The sequence below is a fragment of the Budorcas taxicolor genome, chromosome 1 (genome assembly GCF_023091745.1).
Source record: "Budorcas taxicolor isolate Tak-1 chromosome 1, Takin1.1, whole genome shotgun sequence".
Taxonomy (NCBI): Eukaryota; Metazoa; Chordata; class Mammalia; order Artiodactyla; family Bovidae; genus Budorcas; species Budorcas taxicolor.
Window position 1 is genome coordinate 66,085,753 of NC_068910.1, and position 22,786 is coordinate 66,108,538.

Genomic DNA, 22,786 nt, shown 5'->3' on the forward strand with positions numbered 1-22,786 from the left:
CTCTCACAGAACGTGTGCACAAAGCTTTAAGAGGCAGGACACTGGGAAAGACAGTCTTCAATGCAGACATCTGTTAAAAATGCACTAATACTTACGTATCAAAATTACTAGACAGAAGGCAGCAGTACTCTGCTGACATTTGGCTTAAAAGTAAAGGAATGAATGAAGCAATTTCACAGGATATTAGAGAAGGAATTGGTTTTCTTCTTGAAGAAGACTACTAACTTTTGCACAGCAACTATTTTTGATATCCACCTTATCAAAAGAAAAAAAAAAAAGGAGAAGCAGCAGCAGCAGCACTGAGAACATAGTTCATATGTGATTGCCAACATAGGTCCGGGCAACAAAAATGGAACATTCAAGCAAAGAAAGGGTAAATCCTTGCTTTCATTTCTGAACTCTGTTGGCAATCCATCAACTGAAGCAATCGTGGTGGGGAGAAGCAGGGCAACAGATTCCATACCATCATCTGACACTAATGTAATATGTCATTATTTAAAAAGAAAATAATAAAGCTTTTGCATTTTAACAACCCCACAGAAAAGTCCATGAGCAAAAAAGACTAGCTGATCTGTTTGCCACTCAAAAGAGATCTCACAGTGAAATGAGAAGGTTCTGATTGTACGTATTTACACCGTGACAGCCACGTGCACCTAGACTAACTAAAGCAATCATTCATGGAAATTAGAAAGATATTCTGAAAGATATATCAGTGAAAGATATTCTGCCAAAGGAATCTTCAAAAGCATCCTTTAAGTTCTTAAAAAAATTGTAGATTTAAAAACAAAATTTAAAGGTACAGAGCACATTCTATATAGTATATAGAACTAACAGGTTACTACTGCTTTGCCTTATCACACATGGCTAAGCCAAAGATTTCCTCAAACCTCTCCTTTTCCCTGTATTTCTTGTTCCTCTCAACTCCACCAAAGCCTGAGGTGCTACATTCTTAAAAACTGCTGTAGGGACACAACTGCTGGCTTTTTGCTGTAGGCCATACTCTCTCCCTCAAAGTGCTCAGGTTAATTCTTCTAAACCATGTTGTAGTCTACACCAGCTTGAATCTTCATTCCACATTATTATTAAAGTTGACTATCCCTAAGATAAATATATGAAACAAAGGAGAGTGGGAAAAAGGTAGTCACTTCTCTTCATTCTTAGAGTTTTCCTATCTTTTGATGTATAGGCAAGATCCAAGAGAGAGATGTATTTATTCATTGCCGATAAACAGGGACTAACTATTCAGATGAAGAAAGTGAGGAGTAAAATAAGGGCAATGCCGAGTGCAAGAAAACACATTATTTTTTCTTCTTTTGCAGGCATATTCATAGATTTCATCTAACCTAGTCTTGTAACACCACAGGCAAAAGAATACAATCAATGTGAAAAGCAAAGAATAGTTCATTTGGCAGATGTCTCACTCTGTTTGATGCTTGTGATCCCTGGATCGAATTCTGCTCTATTAAAATGAAGGGTAGTCAGGCATATGAAAAAATAACTTCATTAAGATTATTAAACTTACACGAAGATTAAAGATTAGTATTTGCCCTATTAAAATGTGAGATTTCTCCATGCTCTCAGGGTGCTATTGACAGGAGGTAAAATTTCATACAGATTATGATTTAAAAAAATAACCCAAAGGCTCTACAGCTTAAAGCAGAAGTTTGTCAAAATGTTCCACCCACCAGAAACCTGGAAGCCTGTTCCTGTTTCTCCAGTTCAATGGTAGGGAAGAGCCCACAGGCCCCGCTGCAGCTGGTAACCCCCCAGTACAATTGCAGCAGTCTTGACACTAGTATTCTCTCCTCCACCAAAGCAGAACACAGGTCCTCAGACTAGAACACTGACTCTCATGACAGGAGCCCCAATTCAGGTACCTCTCCCTGTCCAGGGCTTGCAACACTGCGGTGCTCATCCTGACAACTCCAGAGACGACCCATGGTGGGCTTTTTAGGCCGGGCACTTGTGGGATACTGAGAACACTGTTAGCCTTGTGCTTTCCACACGTGGACTTACACACACGAGGGAACGTGGTTTGTGCTTTCTATAAAACTTACTTTAAGCTTTTTTATCATGGAATGTGAAACACTGTCACATATATGTTCTCAGACATGCCTACCCAACCTACACTGGAAAATGATAAAAGTTAAAACATACTCACAGATAAGTAACCTTAATCTTTAAATAAGGACATAAAGAAAGCAAACACAGATGAATAAATAACATTTAAGCTGCAACATAAGCTAGACCTACCTGGTTCTTTGAACCTAAATAAAGGCTACATGTAAAATATGTAAATATAAATGTATTTTCTTTACTAGTCATAGCAAAATTTAAAAAGAGGGATTATGTAAGAGTTATGTATCAAGAAAGGGAAAGGTGTGAACTAGCAGATATATCAGCAACCAAAAGGCACTAATCAAAACATAAATTTCAGAAGCTGATTATATTAAGGAATACCCTACAGAATGGCCTGTGCCAGTTTGGGTACTAAAACAAAAAAGTGAGTTATTAGTGAACACTCCACTTACAGAGGTACAGGCGACACTGATATACTGAAAAATTACCCAGACAAGTTTGCCCAGAGGCAATAAAAAAAGTAAACACTCCTTTATCCAGCAGCACTAGGGTACAAGGTGAATTTACCAGGGCAAATACAAGTCTCCAATAAAGATGCGGTTATCTACTCTCGCTCTGTGCTGTTGCCGAGACCACTGACAACTGTACTTCCCTCACTGAGAGGGTTCACTCTCTGTAAACTGTCTGGGGGGCGGGGGGCGCGTGGCTCCATTATCGGGGAAACAATTACAATCCAGGGCTTCTCTGAGGAGAAGGCACTGCACCTACACTAGCAAGAATCTGAGGCCACTGTGCTTTGTCGGATTTATTCTAGCATCCCTCTACCCAAACACACTATAAATCCAGGTAGCCAAATCGAACCTCAGAAGTCATTACGTAAATTAAGGTTACTGGTTTAAGTCAGGTCTCAGATTATGGTCCTCCCTCCAAAAAATAAAGTGCATGAGATGAGAAATGATGCAGACATACCAAACCTTTGTGTTTACTTCTGAACAAAAGCCTACATGCCAATGGTTAAGGCTATTAGTTACCAGACAAATGGGGTGCTTAACCCAAAACAAAAGGCTAAACCCTATCTTTTATAAAGGATCTGAGAAGGAAACAAATACATAAAATTATATCAATTCACATAACATTCCTTTAAAGGTGAATCAGTAGTTTAAAGCCTTATTCCCAGCATTGGAGAGAGAAGTTTAAATAAAAACATTTATATGACAACATGAATAATGGTGTGAGACTCAGCACTGGCAAAGTCTATCAATAATTTTGAACCTTAGCTAAATTCTGTTCTGCAGTCAAAGTAACTGAAAGTAACTCTTCCATCAGAGGTGAGAGTTTGACCAAAAAAACACACCAAATTAGGAGAAGTTAGCTTAATGGAGAAAAAGGGGGTTTGCAGCCCTGAGTTAAGCCAACCAAGAAAACCAAGCATAGTGATTAAAAGATTACTTCTTACATAATCCAGCTTCACACCTAACTAGTACAGAAGAGTTTCTCTATATGCCAACAGACTAGGTTCCAGCTTTTTACCTTTAATTGCTGCAACAAGGCTTTTTAGCATCAAAACAAACTCCATTCCTCTCTACATTGCGATACCATCATTTCCAAGGGACTGGTGTGAATTTTAACTACTTCTGCCGAGTTTTTGAAAAATGAGCTTCGAGAATAAAATTCTGATGAATTATTAGTATTAGGGCTTTTGTTATTAGTGAACACAAAGTCTGAAAATAAAACTCTGGAGCATTTACAGTTTAAGCTAATAGATATTTTAGTATATTTAAACACAACTACTATTTAGTGAATCATTCTCTGGATCCAGGCCTTCAAATCTGGGGCACAGCACCACTTGTGCACACCATGGCAATAAGCCTGAAAGTGAATTAAGCTGACAAAAGATCAAAATAGGAATATGTTAAGTGTTCAAACAAAGAATAGGTGAATAATTAAAGCAATGGGAGAGAAGACAAATCAAGGGGAAAACCAGTCTCTCTGAATGGTAGGTGGGCCAACACACAAACAGGAGTAAGTCCTATCTCTGACGTCTGCTCAGGCTAATGTCAACATTAAAAGGACAAGCAACTTAACACCCAGCTAATGAGAAATCTTATGAATACTGAAGCCTAGGGCTGCTACACCCAGGTACTTCTCAGCATCTCATCTAGTAGTTTTTCCGACTTCTTCAGAAAATCTTGTCCTGGCGGGTCTCTGTAGTCACATAATTTAACAGCAATGGTCTTTAAACATCTCTCAACCCAAAGTGGGAAATGCAGAGGTGTCACTGCTAAATACCTGTGTGGTCATTTTCAGCCATCATACCTCAGATGAAAATGACACAGGGGAGTACAGCGTAAACAAAGTAGTGCCTAACTTTTTAACAGCTAATAATATAGCAGGTCTACAGGGTGGTGAAGAATGAAAGTAACCTGTACCGCGTGATCTCTACAGAGAGAGGATCCACAAAACTCAATATAGAGAAGATAACAATGGACCGAGAAATGTAGAGACTTAAAGGTTCTAACCACCCTGGACAAGACTTTCAAGCCCCTACTCAGCCTCAGGTTAGAGAACTGAGTAGCAACTTTCCTCCTCAATTCTTAAAATGTGAAATTTCATCAAGCAACAGGCCCCTGTTAATTACTTCATGTGCCATCCCTAAGAGTTAGGGCTTTGTGACCCAGGCCAGCCTCTTTCTGCAAAAAGACAATGGCGCCTTTGAGCCAAGTGAAAAAGAAGCCTTGGGAGATCAGATCTGCTGGACCGAGGCCAAAGGACACAGCAGCACGGCTACTGCTTGATGCTGCTCTAACCAGAAGATAAGAGTGATAACCTCACTAGGAAAGACAGGCTGGGGAAAAGATTGGCTCTGCTGTTTCAAAAGCCACTTACTATCTCAGGGTAGAAGGACAAAATATTCTTCAACAGGGAAATGAGACGTCCCACAAAGGAACCCATAATCATTCTGCATGCCTGGGCAACAAGCTCTTCTCATCAGATCTTGAGACTAAGACTGCCCGAGAGGACAAAATCTAAGAACTGGGGATACCAGATGAGACAGTATTTTTCTCCACCTTTGAACACCAGTGTCCTCACTTCATTCTGACTCTTAGCTAACTATTTCAGTCAATCACTCTTAGCCAGTTCTCAACCTTAGCTTGAGCCAATAAGAAAATATATACATGTTAACATCTAGGTATCAATGTCATCACTTAGGACCCATTTAGTGTAAAGTATGACTATTTTGCTAGCTTTACGAGAGACTATGTATCATTCCATGATCATTCTAACGAAGTAAAGACTGAAGAATGGTCCCTTGAAATGAAGCGGCAATCAGGAATTCACATACAAGCACATTATCTATTACTGGGAAGCAATAAGAAGGGCAAGCTTCAGGGACCTCAGTCTAAATAAAGTGATGTTTACACTGGCAAGAATAAACAATCCTAATGGATATGCTAATAACCATTCCTTATTTACAAACATTAGTACTCTAAACTTGGCCTACTGCTATATACACACAAGTAAGACACAAGATGATGTATGTTATGTACCATACTAAGACAACAGCAGAGAGAAGGCAGGGGGATGCTAAGACCCCAACTACTAGGAGTCAACATTAAACAAAGGTGGGGGGGGGGGGGGGAAATCCACTTAGACACCACCTATTCATTTATGCTTTTAACAGAAGGGATGAGAAGGCTGCTCAGCCAATATGTCAAACCTCACTGCTGAGTTACACAGCAATGTGTTCAAAGAAAAATTTTAATTTCTACAACTTAATGGCAATTTGAAAAATCTAAGATCCTATTATTTCCCCAAATACCAAAAGGCTGTCTCAAAAGAAGAACAGTTCCTTTGAGAAAAGAAGAGGACAAACCACAAGTCCAGATTTGGACACCTGGCTTTCTGTTCTTCCCAACAGACTTGGTAACCTTGGATATGTCACAGCCTCGGCCTCCACTCGAGGACGGTCCTTACTCTCATTTGGCCCCCAGCTTATAAACCTTAAGAATGAAACTAAAAAAATTCCGCAAGGCACTCTAATAAGCTCTCAGAAATCATACTATTCAAACACAAATTATTTTTTCAACTACAGACTCAGCCCCTCACAAAGCCTCCTGGAGATGGGGAGACATTATGCTGCCTGATAATTTCTAAAAATCAACTCTGAACTAATCAAGTCCATCATAATGAACTTAGTTTACAAATACAAAAAATTTAAAGTCATCATGACTGAGTTTTGATTCAAAATCTACAAAAGTTTCTAAAAAAGTAATAATTTTCCCCTAAAGAATACAAGGTTAATAAAATCATGCAATTTTAAAAATATCAGAGGTTACAGAAAAGTCAAAGAAAGTAGATACAAAATTATTTTCCTTCATCTGCCATGGAGGAAAAAGGACAGCATGCACAAAGAAGGACATCATGTGGAGAGCTTTTCTCAAACGTCTTTTGTACCCTGTGCTCATGAAGGGGAATCCACCCGGGAAAAATGGATTCTCTTCCAGGAACGCTGAAACTGGATACAAAGCCATGCCAAGACAGAGGACCCTACAATTACACAAGTCCTGGACTCTCCATAGGACACACTACTAAATCTGTAGAAGTTCTCTTGAATATGCTATCCACTCTACAGAGAGACTATACTGCAACCCACCAGTGGCAAAGCATGCACTCTTTTTGAGTTTTCTGTTACTGATGGCCTGTTTGCAATGAAATATCCTCATGCTCTAAGTCACTGTAACTGTTTAAACAAAAATGCAGAGGCTGTGTACATATGTTGTCTTAAAAAAAAAATTGGAAAAAAACTTATGAAGGATATACATTATGATCTCAGAATGAATTTTCACTCTAAAAACTCAACTTCAATATATCACCATCTAATCAAGCGGGGCAAACCAACACAAAAGCAGAGTTAATTTTTCTTCAAATTTCTGGACATATTTTCCAAATGGATCCACTCAGGAAGGTTAACTAGTTAATAAAGAATGTTACCAAATGAAAAGAACAAAACTAGAGAATTAATGGTGTACAAGGAATCACCTGTTCAGCTTAGCTGATCAAACACTGCTTTAGAGGATGCTAATTTTCAAACTATATAAACAATCTTAACTTGGTCAGGAAATCTGGGGATCATCAGCAACGTTAACTTCATTTTCTCCCCCCCATAATCATTTACAATACAGTCATGACATACAACTTTATAAAGAAAAGACTACTTGGTGATCATTTGAGTGTGGTTCACTTAAACTTCAGAGAAGGAAAAAAAAGAAAAGAGAAAACAAAAAACAGCTGGAACTTTCTCCCAACATTCCATATACTGGTGGTACAGGAACAGCTACAAGAAACATTCCTCTTCCTTTCTTCCAGCATACAGAATCCATAGGCTCATGCTAACAAAACGAACCTGGCAAACAAACTTGCCCTGAAACAAGTACTCCACAAGCACATGTTAGATTTTCAGTACATAATGGATTATACAATGTACAAATTCAGTTCTTTAAAATGGGAGTAGGGATTACAGAGACAGAGAAAACGTTAAAATGAGCAAGTCTTCTATTTCAGGGTAAGAAGGCCTACCAAGATTTGGCAGTGTGGACAGTGTATCTTACTCATGATACCTTAGCATATAACTCTGCTCTAAGTGCTCTATGAGAATAATTGGTCTCTCCTTACTTTGGTATGCAAAATTTTAAACCACATTTGCACAATTCAGTCTGTTTAAACAAGTTTTACTTCATTTAGGTTGAAAATTTACTTTCATCCATCTCTGGGAAAATAAAAGTCTTGCAAATAGATGATTTTTCTGCTAAGTAAAATTTGGCTAAAACCTACAGCGTAAACAATGCCTGAGAGATGCAACAGTTACATAAGTTTGCAGGGTTTTTGTTGTTGTTGTTGTTGTTGTTTTCCAAAGACCAGTATTTTCCTAAGTTAGTGTCTCATCATATCCTTAAAAGTTCATAAGGAGAAATAAACAAACATGAAAATTCCAAGTGAACACACAGCAAAAAGTCCAATATTGAGTATTACTTTAACTTGTGGAGGTTCTTCCAACATTTGTAAACAAACAGCCTCCTCCTCCATCAGGTCTCTGAGACTCCTCTTGCTGAGGCTCTTACTTTTAAAGCCACAAAACCAATCGATGAACTTCCAGTACCGGCTTCCGTTCTCTGCTTCTTTCTTTCTCTCTTTCTCACCCATGAGAGCTGCCTGCCCGTTGGAATACGCATCCACGGGTGTTTCTGCCTCCGAATGACCTAAGGAAGCCACTGGGTTGCCCTCCTCTCTGCAGGTCACCAACAGATTAACATCTTCCGGCTGCAGGCCCTTGATGCTGTCCTCAGACTTTCCGTTGGGGATGGCGTGGTTGATGGCCTCGCTATTCTCACTGCATCTCAGAATGCTCTTCTCTTGCATTTTGTATGGTTCATCTTTCGGGGAGCAGCTCTCCTTGACCACCAGGCTCTTCTTAGACCAAAAGGTGGTGGTGCGAATCTGTTCCTTCGTAGGAGGTGGTGTGAGAAGGCTAACAATTACAGTAATGAGTCCTGTGATCCAAAACAATGCTGTGGCCACATACATGTAATGGATGTCTTTAATGAAGACTGGCCTGTTATCAGGTTGGTCACATTCCGGGGCACGGTAGGCAAAGGCCAGTGTCAAGCGGACTGCTCCAAGGATAAAGCCCGCCATTCCACCATAGAAAGCCCCTTGTTCATTGCAGCGCTTCCAGAAAATCGCCAGAAGGAACAGGGCTGCAACTGGGGGCGTCAGGTAGTCAGCTACCTCCTGGATGTAAAGGTACATCTGGCCTCCTTGCATCTCCACGATGATGGGCACCCACGCGATGCTGATCACCACCATGAAGGCCACAAATATCCTGCCCACGATCATTAGTTCCCGGGAGCTGGCGCTCTTGCGGATGAGTTTGTACACGTCGAGGGTGAATATGGTGCTGGCGCTGTTGAAGATGGAGTCCAAGTCACTCATCAGAGCGGCGATCATCACGGCCATCATCAGGCCCCGGAGGCCCACGGGAACCAGCTTCATCACCAAGCGCGGGTAGGCAATGTTAGAGCACCCGGCTCTGCTCCCACACACCTGCATGCAGTGCTCGGGGTTGATGCAAGCTATGTCATCGGCAAACAGTATCCGGGAAATCATTCCGGGGACCACTATGATAAACATTGGCAGAAGCTTCAGGAAGCCGGCCATCAGGGTAGAGCCTTTGGCGTGAGCAATGTTTTTGGCTGCTAGGACCCTCTGCACGATGACCTGGTCGGCACACCAGTACCAGACTGAAGCAGGGGTCTGCCCGAGGATGAATCCAGGCCAAGGAACGTCTTCATCTGTTGGGTTCCGCAACATTTTCAGTGCGTCTTTCTTGGGGTGGACATTACAAGAATTTGTGTTCGAAAGGTTGTACGTCAGCAGGATGGAAGTGACATTGGGTGAGGCCAACATGTACCTTCTCTTAACTTCCTCAAACCCACCAATCTCCATCATGCTAATCACCATAAGTGTGAGTGCCCCAACGATCATGAGCAGAGCCTGCAAGGTGTCTGTGTAGATTACTGCGACAAGGCCTCCGGTGACGGTCAGCAAAGCGGTCATGCCAATGAGCAGGATGACAGACACATAGAGGTTCCAACCCAAAGACTCCTGGATAAAGAGGGCACCCGAATACAGATCCACTGAGAGCTTGGTGAAGATATAGAGAATCAGAGACAGTGCTGCGAAATAGACCTGAATCCTATGGCCACCAAATCGCTTGGACAAGTATTCAGGCATGGTGTATACCCCCGACCGGATGTAAATCGGGATGAAAACCCATCCCAGAAGTTGCAAAAGCAGCAAGGCATTGAACTCCCATGCGCCCACTGCAAATCCACTTGCCGCTCCAGATCCTGCCAGCCCAATGAAGTGCTCACTCCCAATATTGCTCACAAACAGAGAGGCACCAATTGCTACCCAGGTCATAGAGCGCCCCGCCAAGAAGTATCCACTCACGGTGCTCCTATTAGATTTCCACATGGCAAAAAACCCAATGCACATGACCAGGATAAAATACAGGGCCACTATGGCAATGTCTGCTGTCTCCAGGACAGCCCTCATGTTTGGTAACTTTGCGAATAAAAGCGTCCAATGACAGAAGTGTCCGACTTTTTATTTACTCATGAGTAACCCCAGCCAAGTCTGGAAACCATACGTGAACTGGACTACACAGAGCAACACAGCAGGTCAAAGTCTTTGTCCTTTGGTTTGCTGTCTTGATGGTGGTGGTTGTGATAAACTTTGAAGGAGACAGTTTAAATTTTCCTCCGCTTCTTAATTGGGATTGAGAACTTAGCTCGTCCTCTTAATCCACTCTCCACAAGACCATCAGCATTTACTCAGGGGCTGGAGGAGACATTCTGAGTTGCAGCTAAGTCTAGTGAAGCCTACTGTACCAACCCTGCAAGGCAGCAAAGACAAAAGACAAAGATTGAATTAGAGGAGGGGCTCACCAAGCGATGAGGAAACTTTCAGTCTAACAAAACGGCGCAACAAGACATTATTTAAAAAAAAAAAAAAATTTTAATATATATACTTCAGTTCCACAGGAAAGAGCAATCCATGCTATCACTTAATTGCAGGGAGAATATTTATCATTTTGAACTGAAAACAAAAATATACTGTCCTAAGTAAGTAGTCTAACTTCCCTGGCAACCGACAACTGCCCACCGTGACACTGCCCTTTCTTCTTTTACTGTGGTAGTCTCAGACTGGAAAAGCACCGAGGTCGTAAAGCAACCTGGGGGAGGGGGACTCTAATCATTCATAATAAATAAGGTCACCTAAATGAATCTTCAGTCTTCCCAGGTGGCTCAGTGGTAAATAATCCGTCTGCCAGTGCAGGAGACACAGGTTCGATCCTTGCGTCGGGAAGATCCTCTGGAGGAGGAAATGGCAACCCACTCCAGTATTCTTGCCTAGAAAATCCCATGGACAGAGGAATCTGATGGGCTACAATCCACGGGGTCGCACAGAGTTGGACACAACTTAATGACAACAAAATGAATCTTCAGACACTGCTGCGTTCTAAGAGTAATATATTTTGTAGCTAAGTTAGGGTCCTAGATAGAACAGGTATCTACTAGGTAGTATCATCCACTCCCACACGCAGTATCAAGTACTGCTTACCCTAGGTAGACTACTGTCACAAAATCTCCCTGAGTTCCTACTACAAAGGTCCATCTGTGCTAGTCATCACACATTACCCTAGAAACTTGACGTGGCTCCTGCCTCAAAGGGAAACCAGATGTTCCATACAAAGACAGGAACATACAATTTATAAACAACCCTAAATTTTTATTCTGCTAGCTAGAAGGAAGACACTGAAAAAAGTATTTTTTCTTGTTGAACGGTATACAAGGCAAGGAGAGGAGGGAAAAAGAGAAAAATTTTCTGGAAGACTGAAAAACAACATCATTATTGTTGTATCTCCCAAACCTAAACAAAATAGACATCTGTAAGCCATTAGGGAACAAATTATTGTCAATATTAATCAGATTTTTTTCAGTCCTGGATTAAGAAAATCACCAAAAAACCGACATTTAAATTTACCTAAAATTGAGTTTATGAATATGACAGGTTTTCTCCTGGAAAAAGAGATAAATTCTGAACCTTCAAAGTAATTATAATTGGAGCTGAGGAACAATATGAAAAACATTTTGTTATTCAACCTAACGCCTTCCACATGTTAACTCCTAAAGTGATTTCTCCTTTTGAGGTAAGGCAACCTCAGAGTGAAATGTTTTTATATGCTTGACAAAGCAGATGCTTTTTGATGAACCTAGATTATTTTCCTGTAAAAATTAGTAGCAAAGTCATCAAGTCCTATAAATGATACTAAAGCCATCTCTCTTTTCAAAACAGACCACGGTACTAGTCACTTGGCAGCACACCGCTTAAGGAGCTAGAAAAAAAAGCTGAAATATAAATGCTCTACCATATTAGTTATTCAGTCTAACTAATAATAGTGCCACACAGAAATGTCTTAAACCCTTCTCTATGCCTTTTTGAAGCTTAACACACTAGAACAATTATACTTTAAAAAAAAAAACTGACTAAAATCCTTCGTCCTAAAACGCGGTGTCAGTAATGACTGGCATGAGTAAAACTGCCACAAACAAAAACAAAAATACGCTAAAAGCTGGGACTTGTATCACTTTATTCTTGCCAAATCCTGAAACTGGTAGTATTTCTATGACTACTGTCTCTGACCCTGAAACATTCAAGTTATTAAAAAAAAAAAAAAACTGGATATTATTTAGGAAGAATTACCTAAATTTCAAACAAAATCTAATCAAATAACTAATAAGCAATTATCTATAAACGGCACCTTTAGTGTTTCAGTGTAAGAATTAGGTCCTCAAATACAAACAAAACTGTAGCTGGCAGTTATGAGAGTCTTCCCTGTCGTCAACAGAGCTCCCACTGCCGCCCAACACCCAGCCATACCCCCGCCATTCTCTTCCAGCTGCACACAGGTAACCCTAGCTCACTGGTCCGAGGGCCCTTTCAAGTGCCTCTCTTCTCAACAGCAGTCACTGGCCATCTCCTCAAGAAGAGACAAACACCCAGTGTGTTTATTTTTGTTTGGAGGGAAGGTGGAGTTGGGTACGCATTGTAGTGGCCACTACAGCAGCTTATTCGTTCAAAGAACAAAGCGCTCAGACACAAAATAAGCCCTTCCTTCTCCGATCACTAGGAAGCACTGCAAATCGACCACACTGTTTCCCGTTGTCAAACATGATGCAAGTCAGACATCTAACCCATACTCCGCTCCCTGATGAACGCTTAGGCTGGTCTAACCCCTAACTTCCCGAGAACAGCAAGCGGGTCAGCTAGAGAAAAGATGTTCTTTCTGCCCAGAGCAGGAGTGGAAGGAAGAGGTAAACCCTAGCTCAGGGCTTGAGTTCTCAACACTTTCTGCCTCCTCAGATCCTTCAAAAGCCACTGCCGGCAGCCCCCATGTCACAGGACACTGTGACAGTCTGTGGACGGATTTAAGATTTCTCCAATTTAAACAAAAAACATCCAGAAATCAGCACCTAGTAAAGACTGGAAAAGGAAAATAAAAATAGGTCAAATCAGTTTATAGAAAGATGTAAAATAGGACCCCCTAGACTTTAGGACTTTAGACTTTAGGACCCCATAGACTTTAGACTTTAGGACCCTATACAATGCAGCCAAATTCATATCTAGTCATTTAGAGATTATCACAGGCTTGAACTTCAGCCTTTCAGAAAATGAACTGTGCAATTCCTAAAAATGGTCTCAAATAAAACATACAGTATGTTTTGCATATTTTTTTCTCACTCTTTTTAAAAACCAAACATTTCTACAATAAAAATATAATGAACACTATCCAGAGTTCCTTTACTGTTAGAGAGAAGCCACATGGAAAAATTTTTTCTCCAGCTGCTAAAAGATGCCTTTAAATTTATGTTTTCGTATTTCTAGGACTAAGCTGGTTCACAGTTGAGATAAATCCCTTAAGTGAGAAATGTAGGACAAGGAATAAAGTAGGTACAGTGATGATAAGCATGTGAGCTGGGTCCTTTGTAGTGCATTTTTAAGAAAACAATCATAATGTAAGTAATAGTCACAGAATGTATAAAGAAATAGTCCCCTAGTTATAATGGCCACTGTAATAAATTTAGCCAATTTCAATCAAACACAAGGGTGTCGTGAAACAGAGAAACTCCTGCCAACAGGAGGGGGTTTCCTTCTCAGAAAGCAGTGTTTTATTGGAAGTTCTGCACAAAATTAGAATACAATCTTGGTACATGAAAGCACTATTTCATGTACTTGGATGAACTAAATTACAACTGAAGAATTAATCCAGATAGAGAAGCATACATAAATATTTGCTGTTTGAACTAGAAAGAGTCAAATAGGAAAGACCAAATTAACATCAGCTATTAAACTTCTTCATAATATATCAAAACATAATGACCAAATCTAACATCTCTCTTCTATTATCTAGGGAGACCATACAATTTATCTTCCAAACTAGGAAGTTATTCTGGGACACTCTGTCCAGAATAGGATGTATGGTCACTCTAGAAAGAAAATCATCTGCCATAGAAACCAAAGAACAACTAAAACAATTCCTAAAGCGGTCAGGGCTCCAAGTCACAATCAACTCAATGAGGCCTGTGGACTGACAAGGAGTAGAACACAATGACTCTCAAAGTGACCAAACCACAATCTTTTTAGCTTTGGGCTCAAAAAGGACAATCTGGCAGAATCCAGCACTGTCAAAAGTAGGCGTGCCAAGTCTTGTGCGTTTTCTGACCCAACGGTTTGATAAAGAGTAAGTAACACCTAGAACGTATGTCACCTTGCCCAGTGCAACAGACAGACAGGTGTTCAGTAAATGTCACTTCACCATCTACAACTTGCATAGACTGGAGGTGGTGCTGTAAGCCTCTTTCAAAGTAAACTGCCAACGATACCCCGGGCATCTTAGCAGCTTCTCCTGCTGCGCCTGCCACATGTTCAGGCGCTCAGTTGTGTCCGCCTCTGGCAACCCCGTGGACTGCGGCCCGCCAGGCTCCTCTGTCCATGGGGTTCTCCAGGCAGGAACACTGGGGTGGGGTGCCATTTCATCCTCCAGGCCAACTCTTTAGGACCCCATAGACTGTAGCCCTCCAGGCTGTTCTGTCCATGGAATTTTCTAGGCAAGAATACTGGAGTGGGTTGCCATTCCCTTCTCCACAGGAGCATCTTAGAAGTTATTTATTGATAAAAAGAAATAGATGAAATAATGTATTAAATATGCAGTTCTCTCACAAATATTTTAAACTGACTCCCAACCACCTCATCAACTATTAGTGCCTATCTGCATCACTTCATTCAAATAAAACTCACTCAAGTAAAAGTCAAGAAAAAAAAGCTCACTAAATTAATATAAAAATCTACTTTCCAAACATATTTTTCACTTTTGTCATCTTGATTAGAAGTCCAATAAAGCCAATTCCACTAGTGGAATAGGTTACTCATGCTTGGTATGTAAATACTTGTAACAGGACCTTCTGTTGCCCAACCCCTGCTTACCTTAAAAACGTAGAGCTTGGCTATGAGAGCAGTTTATCAGTGACACCAAAACGAAAGTTGAGTGCTTCTAATACAACTTAGATCAACTCCAGCCAATTCAAAATTACAAGTGGAGCTGGAGATATTATATGTAGTCCTATGCTGCTGCTGCTGCTGCTAAGTCGCTTCAGTCGTGTCCAACTCTGTGCGACTCCATAGACGGTAGCCTACCAGGCTCCCCTGCCCCTGGGATTCTCCAGGCAAGAACACTGGAGTGGGTTGCCATTTCCTTCTCCAGTGCATGAAAGTGAGAGGGAAGTCACTCAGTCGGGTCCAACTCTTTGCGACCCCATGGACTGCAGCCTACCAGGCTCCTCTGCCCATGGGATTTTCCAGGAAAGAGTACTACAGTGGGGTGCCACTGCCTTCTTCGATGTAGTCCTATAACAGTCCCTAAAACTTTTAAGGAGTCTGCCCTTAAATTTCTTTGGCAAAGTATTTCAACTATGCCTACAATCTCGCTGAGCTTTTGGAAGTATATAAGAAATGTTCGAAGCCCTGAATTAAACTCAAATGGCTTATTCTGAGGGTTTATATTCTGAGGGTTCCTAGTCCCCGTGTCCCATCACAGGGGAGGGAGGTGAGGCAGAATGAGCAGGGATTAAAGCCCCACTCCAGCAGCCTCAACCAAGCAGAACAGCTCTACTTTCAGCAAAGTACTGGTGGGAAGGGGATTAGGAGGTACAGCTTCCCAAGTAAGTAAACGAATTCTTCAAATAAAATCTTCTTCACCTAGCAAAGTTCATAAACCACCAAACGTATCACTTGATCCATATACAAAAATCCCCTGAGATGTAGTCATTTTAATTTGCTTCTACCACTGCAGAAGTGTGGCTCACAATGGGTCTTTTTGGTTTTGTTTGTTCTTCTAAAGAAGTCTCAGAGAATGAAGGCCTTTTGGGTATGGGAGCAACTTTGAAACTACCACTGGTTTCAACCTTTATTGGATGATACTAGAACATGTGTATGGAGCAAACTCCAATAACCTATTTCTTTGAGAGAAATGAAAACGTAAAATAACAGAGTTGTAGTGCCTATGGTACCATATCATGTAATCCCAATGACTAAACATTGGTGTTAACTTTGAATGGGGAAGAGTTCAAGAGGCTCAGCGTGGTTTGCTTATGAAAAAAAAAAAGACTGATTATCATGTAAGTTATACATAATGGAGATTAAAAAATAAAAACTTGGCACTAAGTCCTGACACCTTGCAGGTACTGTGCTTAAAGTGCTGTCGGCATTACTTTAATCCTCACAGTAACTGTCAGAGAAGTACAATTATTACGATATTACACACAAGAAGCCTGAAACCAGTGAGGCAGTTTAACCCCCAGATACAGTTATTCATGTTTACATCTGGATTTGCACTCCCGTCTGTGTCTAAACTGCTTCTTTCGCTTAATCACTACACAGTACTACCTTTAATGAAAAAGAACAATTTATTAACAGAAACAATATTAATAAAAGATCATTCAACATCATCATCAAAAAGTTTTAAAATATTTGAGCTTGCAGAGAAAACACCTGAGGTGTATAAATAACAAATGCTAACAGAAGAGACTGCAAAAAGTGCATAGGATAAAGTCCAACTTAAATATCTATGTCTGATCATACGTGATGGATATATATACAAAGAAAATAAAGAGATTAAAACAAAAAGAAGTCCCAGGTACAGGCTTCCTATGTAAGTAAAAACGTGCAGATCAGAAAATCCAGCTAGAAGACCAAGGTTTAACCAGTTTCTCGTCCAAGACAAAGGCTTTTGCCTCTATTCTCTTTTTCAGTGTTAGAATTTAAAAATTAAGTCTCAAAGTCTGTTCTACACCTGACCTTGTTACCATGGCTATATGAGTCTCAGTCATCCTTCTTCTGCTAACTTCCTTCCTCTGCTAACTTCCATCTTTAAGACATTAGATTGAAAGAGTCAGCTCTATGATCTATAAACATGAGTTCTCATAGTAAAACCTACGGACCACTTTTCTTACTGAATGAACTGTTTGTAACCACCTATCCTTTTCCCAGGGAGTATATATAATTTGGCTCATCGACTCTGAAACTATTCCACTGAATTCTTCCTCATCTCAGAGACTGTCAATTCCATCCTTACTCTTATTGCTCCAGTCAAGAATTAACAGCAATCCTTGAAGGCTTGGGCTTCCCTTGTGGCTCAGATGGTAAAGAATTCAGCTGCAATGCAGGTGATCCAGGTTCAATCCCTGGGTTGGGGAGATCCCCTGGAGAAGGGAAAGGCTCCCCACTCCAGTATTCTGGCCTGGAGAATCCTATGAACTGCAAAGACCACGGGGTTGCAAAGAGTCGGACATGACTGAGCCACTTTCACTTGAAGGCTTGCTCACTTTCCCTCCACCCACACACAATCAATCCATCAGCAAAATCTGCTGACTTTATCTCAAAAGTTGACCCACAATCAAAACAAATAATCTCAACTGCTAGCACCCTGACCATTTCCCTAACCATCTCCATCTCTCCTTATCCTGATTTATTTCTTCCCCCACAGCACGCATCACCTCCTAACGTACTTTAATAAATCTTCCTTATGTTTACTGTCACCTCACTCAGTTTAGTTCAGTCGCTCAGTCGTGTCCGACTCTTTGTGACCCCATGGATCGCAGCACGCCAGGCCTCCCTGTCCATCACCAACTCCCGGAGTTCACTCAGACTCACGTCCATCGAGTCCGTGATGCCATCCAGCCATCTCATCCTCTGTCGTCCCCTTCTCCTCCTGCCCCCAATCCCTCCCAGCATCGGAGTCTTTTCCAATGAGTCAACTCTTCGCATGAGGTGGCCAAAGTACTGGAGTTTCAGCTTTAGCATCATTCCTTCCAAAGAAATCCCAGGGCTGATCTCCTTCAGAATGGGCTGGTTGGATCACCTTGCAGTCCACTCACTACCAGAATGTAAATTCCATGACAGCAGAGACTAGTCTCTCAGGTTCACAGATGTGGCTGGTCTGTGTCGAACATCATCTTACACACTATACGGCTCAAATGTTTGTTAAATGAATCCAATATTAATGAGTAAGCACCTGATCAAGAGTGTTAAACTTCCAATAGTCTATACAGTCATCAACAACTGGGTTTTAAAGCAGTAACAGAAGGTAGATTAAAAGGCCAAGAAGTAGGTGAGCATTTTCTCCTTGAGCAAAGTGATTTGCAATCTCAAACAGCACTGGTTGAGAGTGTACAGAATGACAAGGTAAATCAGACTAGGCAAGCATGCTGCCCTTTGTTCAGATAAAAACCTCAATGGGCCATGACACAATAGAAATCTGTCTGGAGTCACCATCTCATCTACCTACCTACATTCCTTCATTGTGCTAACTCCACTTCAGAACGTGTCCCAGATCTCACCTCTGCAGCCATCAACGGCCACTTCACCGAGAGCAGTGACATGTGCTTCGTGTGTTACAGCTGTTTCCATGCTGGCGTGGGCAAGCAGCACCTCCCTCAGCTCCCTCGACACAGGCCCCAGCGTCCTGCTGATGTCAACGCAGGAAGAATCTTTCCCATCTCTGCCTCTCCACTAACACTTGAAGGGTTCATTAAAAACTTACTTTAATAACTAGCACTTCCCAACTCGAGTGCCAGGCACCACTTTTATACAACATGCACCCAGATCATTTAATCCTCACAAAATCCCCCAAGAGGTAAGCATGATAACTGCTCCCAATTTACAGATGAGAAAATTTGAGGACACAGTAAAAGAATTACTAAGGAAGTCCAGAATCATCCTCTGTGAAGTAAAGATGAAGAATGTATCCTTTCACAACATTCCCCAGGAAGATATACATAAAAAGTAGAAATAAATACAACTCAGAAAAAAAAAAAATCTGCTAATCAATTCAGAGGAAATGATGCAATCTGGGAATCATCTTCTGTAATCCCTAATGAAATAATGTCCTGAGGCAATGGTTATGGTTGATGCTAACAGGTGAAAACGTCTGACGGGGACTTCAGAATGGATGGATGAAGTTGACAACAGCTGCCTCCTGACATGATGCTATACCCCAGAATTCTTGCAAAAACATCAAGTAAATACAACCTGTCGACTCTGCTGGGATTCAGATTTAAGCAAGTCAATTGTAGTGACACATCTAAGACAATTTAGGACATCCATATATGGATATCAGATGTTAAGGAATTACAGTTAGGTGGCAAAAAGGCACTGGTTTTTGTTTTTAAGCCCTTACCTTTTAGATATATACTAAATATTTACAGGTGAATTTTTATATCTGCATTTGCTTTCAAGGACTCCAGCAAAAACTGATTTAGTATTTGCATGCACATACACACGTGTGTGTGTGAGTTGCTCAGTTGTGTCCAACTCTTCGTAACCCCAACTGATTCAGAATGATCAATAAATGCTAAATCCAATGGAAGACTGCTGGAGAAAAGAATATTCAGTCTCAAGTTTGTCACTCCATAAACCACTTAATGATTTCTAAAGGAAGAAAAGTACATTAATAATAGAACAATCTGGTGGATATCACCCATACCAAATGATTGTGTGACATCCTCAGAGTGGGACAAACTGACCTGTCTCCTGGTATAATACTTTGATATCCCTGTGTAAAATTCCTGCCAACAACGTTTAACCTATCTCTAATCATGAGAAAGCAACTAGACAAATTCAAATCGAGGGACTCTCCAGGCCAGAGGGCCTGGACTCTTCAAAGTGACAATGTCTTTAATGACAAAGAATGGTTCAAGATCTATTCAAGACCAAGGAGACTACATAACCAAATGCATGAACCTTGATTGAATACTGAATTAAAGACGTAAAGGCTAACACTGGAATAAGGTAAACTTGAACACAAACTGAACATTCTGCAATTGCATTGTAGTAATGTCAAACCTGATTGTAATGGTCATGCTATGGTTAGAAAGTCCTTACTCCTAAGAAAGGCATGTCAACAATACCTGCAACAAATGGTACAGATAAAGAGCCAATAGGGCAAATTTTAATCCCTAGTGATCTAGGGGAAAAGCATGCAAGTGTTAACTGAATGGTTCTTATAACTCTTCTAAATGTGTAAAATTTTAAGATGAAAAAATATTAAGTACTCCAGCAAAAATAAACGAATAAAAGGAAGGGGTGGTGGAGATAAAGCAAGAGTGGTAAACATTGATAACTGTTGAAGCTGGGTGATAGGTACAATACAGAGATTCGTTAAACGAGTTACTTCTGTGTATGAGCCCAGGTCTTAATTCTCACTTCTACAAAACGGAAAAAAACATGTACTTCAAGTCAACATCATCAAAACAGATTACTAATCAAGGTAGATTACTAGGTAAAAGTCCTGTGAGAGAGAAGTAAGCATTCAACAACCATCATATACTGTCAATTCTCTCGGGAAAGGCTTGGAGACGACCTATAGAATAGAAGCCTGCTAGACTGAATGCATGTTAATATAATCACTCCAACACGTGTGCACTCATCTCTGCTCTTCTGCCCACAGCTAGTGGCCAAGGCTCGCTCCCCCACTGAAGTCTCAGCCTTGCCTGAGCACTGGAACAGAAATACCTTACGCCACACTTTGTCCCTTTATCTTGATGTTTCTCTTCACAGCACCTACTCCTCCGTCTCCCTCATTAGAATGCAAGCCCCAGGAAAGCTGCAACTTTTTCCTATAGTTTACAACACATGGTAGATAACACATGGTAGGCACTCAAAATAGATGTGAAACACTTCCTTTGGTCTAAAGCAACTTTTTAGCTCTAATACTATTACAATGGATGCAGTGATCAAAAGTTTAGCTTCTAGCTTTGAGACTGCCTTTAGAATCCTAACTTGGCACCTTACTGAGCTGTGTGGTCACGAGTACCTTTCTGCTTCAGTGTTTTCGTGTGTAAAATGGAGAATACACACGCATACACACACATATAACACACACACACACACACAATACACACACCTTGCTTAAACCAGCCACTGAGGATTAGGTATTACAAGCCATAAGTTTGATAGATGTGGGGCATCCAACCATGTCAACTTGTGGTGGTTTACCTTCATGCTTTCCGTTCGTATCTTACTTGGTTTCAATTTTACATTCCTAGAAAAACTGTTCCTAGAAGAAGAGAGGCCAAGAAGTTTCTCATTTTTCCATGAGACTGAGGCCAGAAAATGTAAACACAAGAGTCTTCCTGGTAAACCAGATTCTAACTCCCAGGAGGCCAAGTCATAAAACAGAAGATCCTGAAATTGGGATGATTCCTCAGGCAGATGCTTTTGGTTAGAAAACTTTTAAATCTTCTAATCTTCTCAAAGGTTTGGGGAATACAGGATTTTCAAGAAATAAACAACAGGACCACATTAACAGTTTTTGGAAGGAATGGTCGAGATCATGCCCTGAACAGAACCTAATAAGTGAACATAAAACTGAGGCATGGTTTTGTAGATTACAAATCCAGCTGATTTTTCTCTTACATTTCAAAGACAGAACAAGTAAAATACAGAGAAATAAGATCAGAAATGCTTTCCTTGGATGTCAGAAGGCAGGAGATTTTGAAATTGTAAGTAGCTTCCAATTATTTCATCCAAATCAGGTAAAATATTTAATAAAGGAAAGGGTATTAGGAGGAATTTCTTCACTTTAATCTTCTTAAACTGGACTTGCACAAACTCCTGGTCCTCAGAGAACGCCTCATAAGAACGGCATTCCTGAAACCAACGAGGCTACTCGAGTCAATGTCACAAAACTGCACTCTCATGTCACTGCCAACAAAACAGAAAACAAACAGTATACCGGCACGAAAGGATGCGAATCGAACCACCTACTACTGGGCCATGTATTTACCTTGGTCGAAGCCAACTTTTTTAAATCCACGCTTAAGTGCACCTTCCCTGTAATATATGCCTGACAAAGATCCTACCTCCAAACTTAGTTGACCACCACACAGCCAAGGTGTTCTCGTACTAAACTGCTGCTGCTGCTGCTAAGTCGCTTCCGTTTCCAACTCTGTGCGACCCCATAGACGGCAGCCCACCAGGCTCATAGCAATCTGGCTGTTATAGCTGCCCTCAGGTTTCTACACCTGACAAAATCAAAGCATTTTAATGGCCAAGGAGACATTTTAAACATCGAAGTCTAAACAAAGACAAAACCAGGAATTTTTTATTTTTTTGGCAGCACCATTGGGCTTGTAGGATCTTCATTCCCTGGCCAGGCATAAAACCCGCACACTCGGCAGTGATAGCTCGGAGTCCTAACAACTGGATCGCCAGGGAATTCAAAACCAGGAATTCTTGATGCTAGGGCAGAAACGGGCAAATGCCACTTTATGAGCATTGAGTGCTTCAGATGGAGGTTTTAAGAAGCCTCTGCTTTCACCTGCGATTCCATTTTTAAGCTCTCATCCATGTCAATCTCTACTGAAATGTTCCCAAAGTGGGTAGGGATTCCCTTAACTAGGGCACTGTAATCGCAATAAAAATGATGAGGGAGATGAGTGGGAACAAGTCAATTGGACCCTGGACTTGAAAGGTAGGGAAGAACCAACTGGACCCGAGTTTATTTGCAACCTGCTGTAGAGTACCTGGA

The 22,786-nt window shown here is 41.0% G+C and overlaps 2 protein-coding genes across 2 annotated transcripts in view; both read right to left on the bottom strand.

Annotated features, from left to right (window-relative positions):
- The window catches only part of MRPS6 (mitochondrial ribosomal protein S6), a 67,099-nt gene that overhangs the window by 33,122 nt on the left and 11,191 nt on the right, over window positions 1-22,786 (bottom strand). The gene's annotated exons all lie outside the window — the stretch shown is intronic.
- On the bottom strand, window positions 8,038-10,194 carry SLC5A3 (solute carrier family 5 member 3). The gene has a single exon (XM_052636136.1). The coding sequence runs from the start codon at window positions 10,192-10,194 to the stop codon at window positions 8,038-8,040; it is 2,157 nt and encodes a 718-aa protein (XP_052492096.1).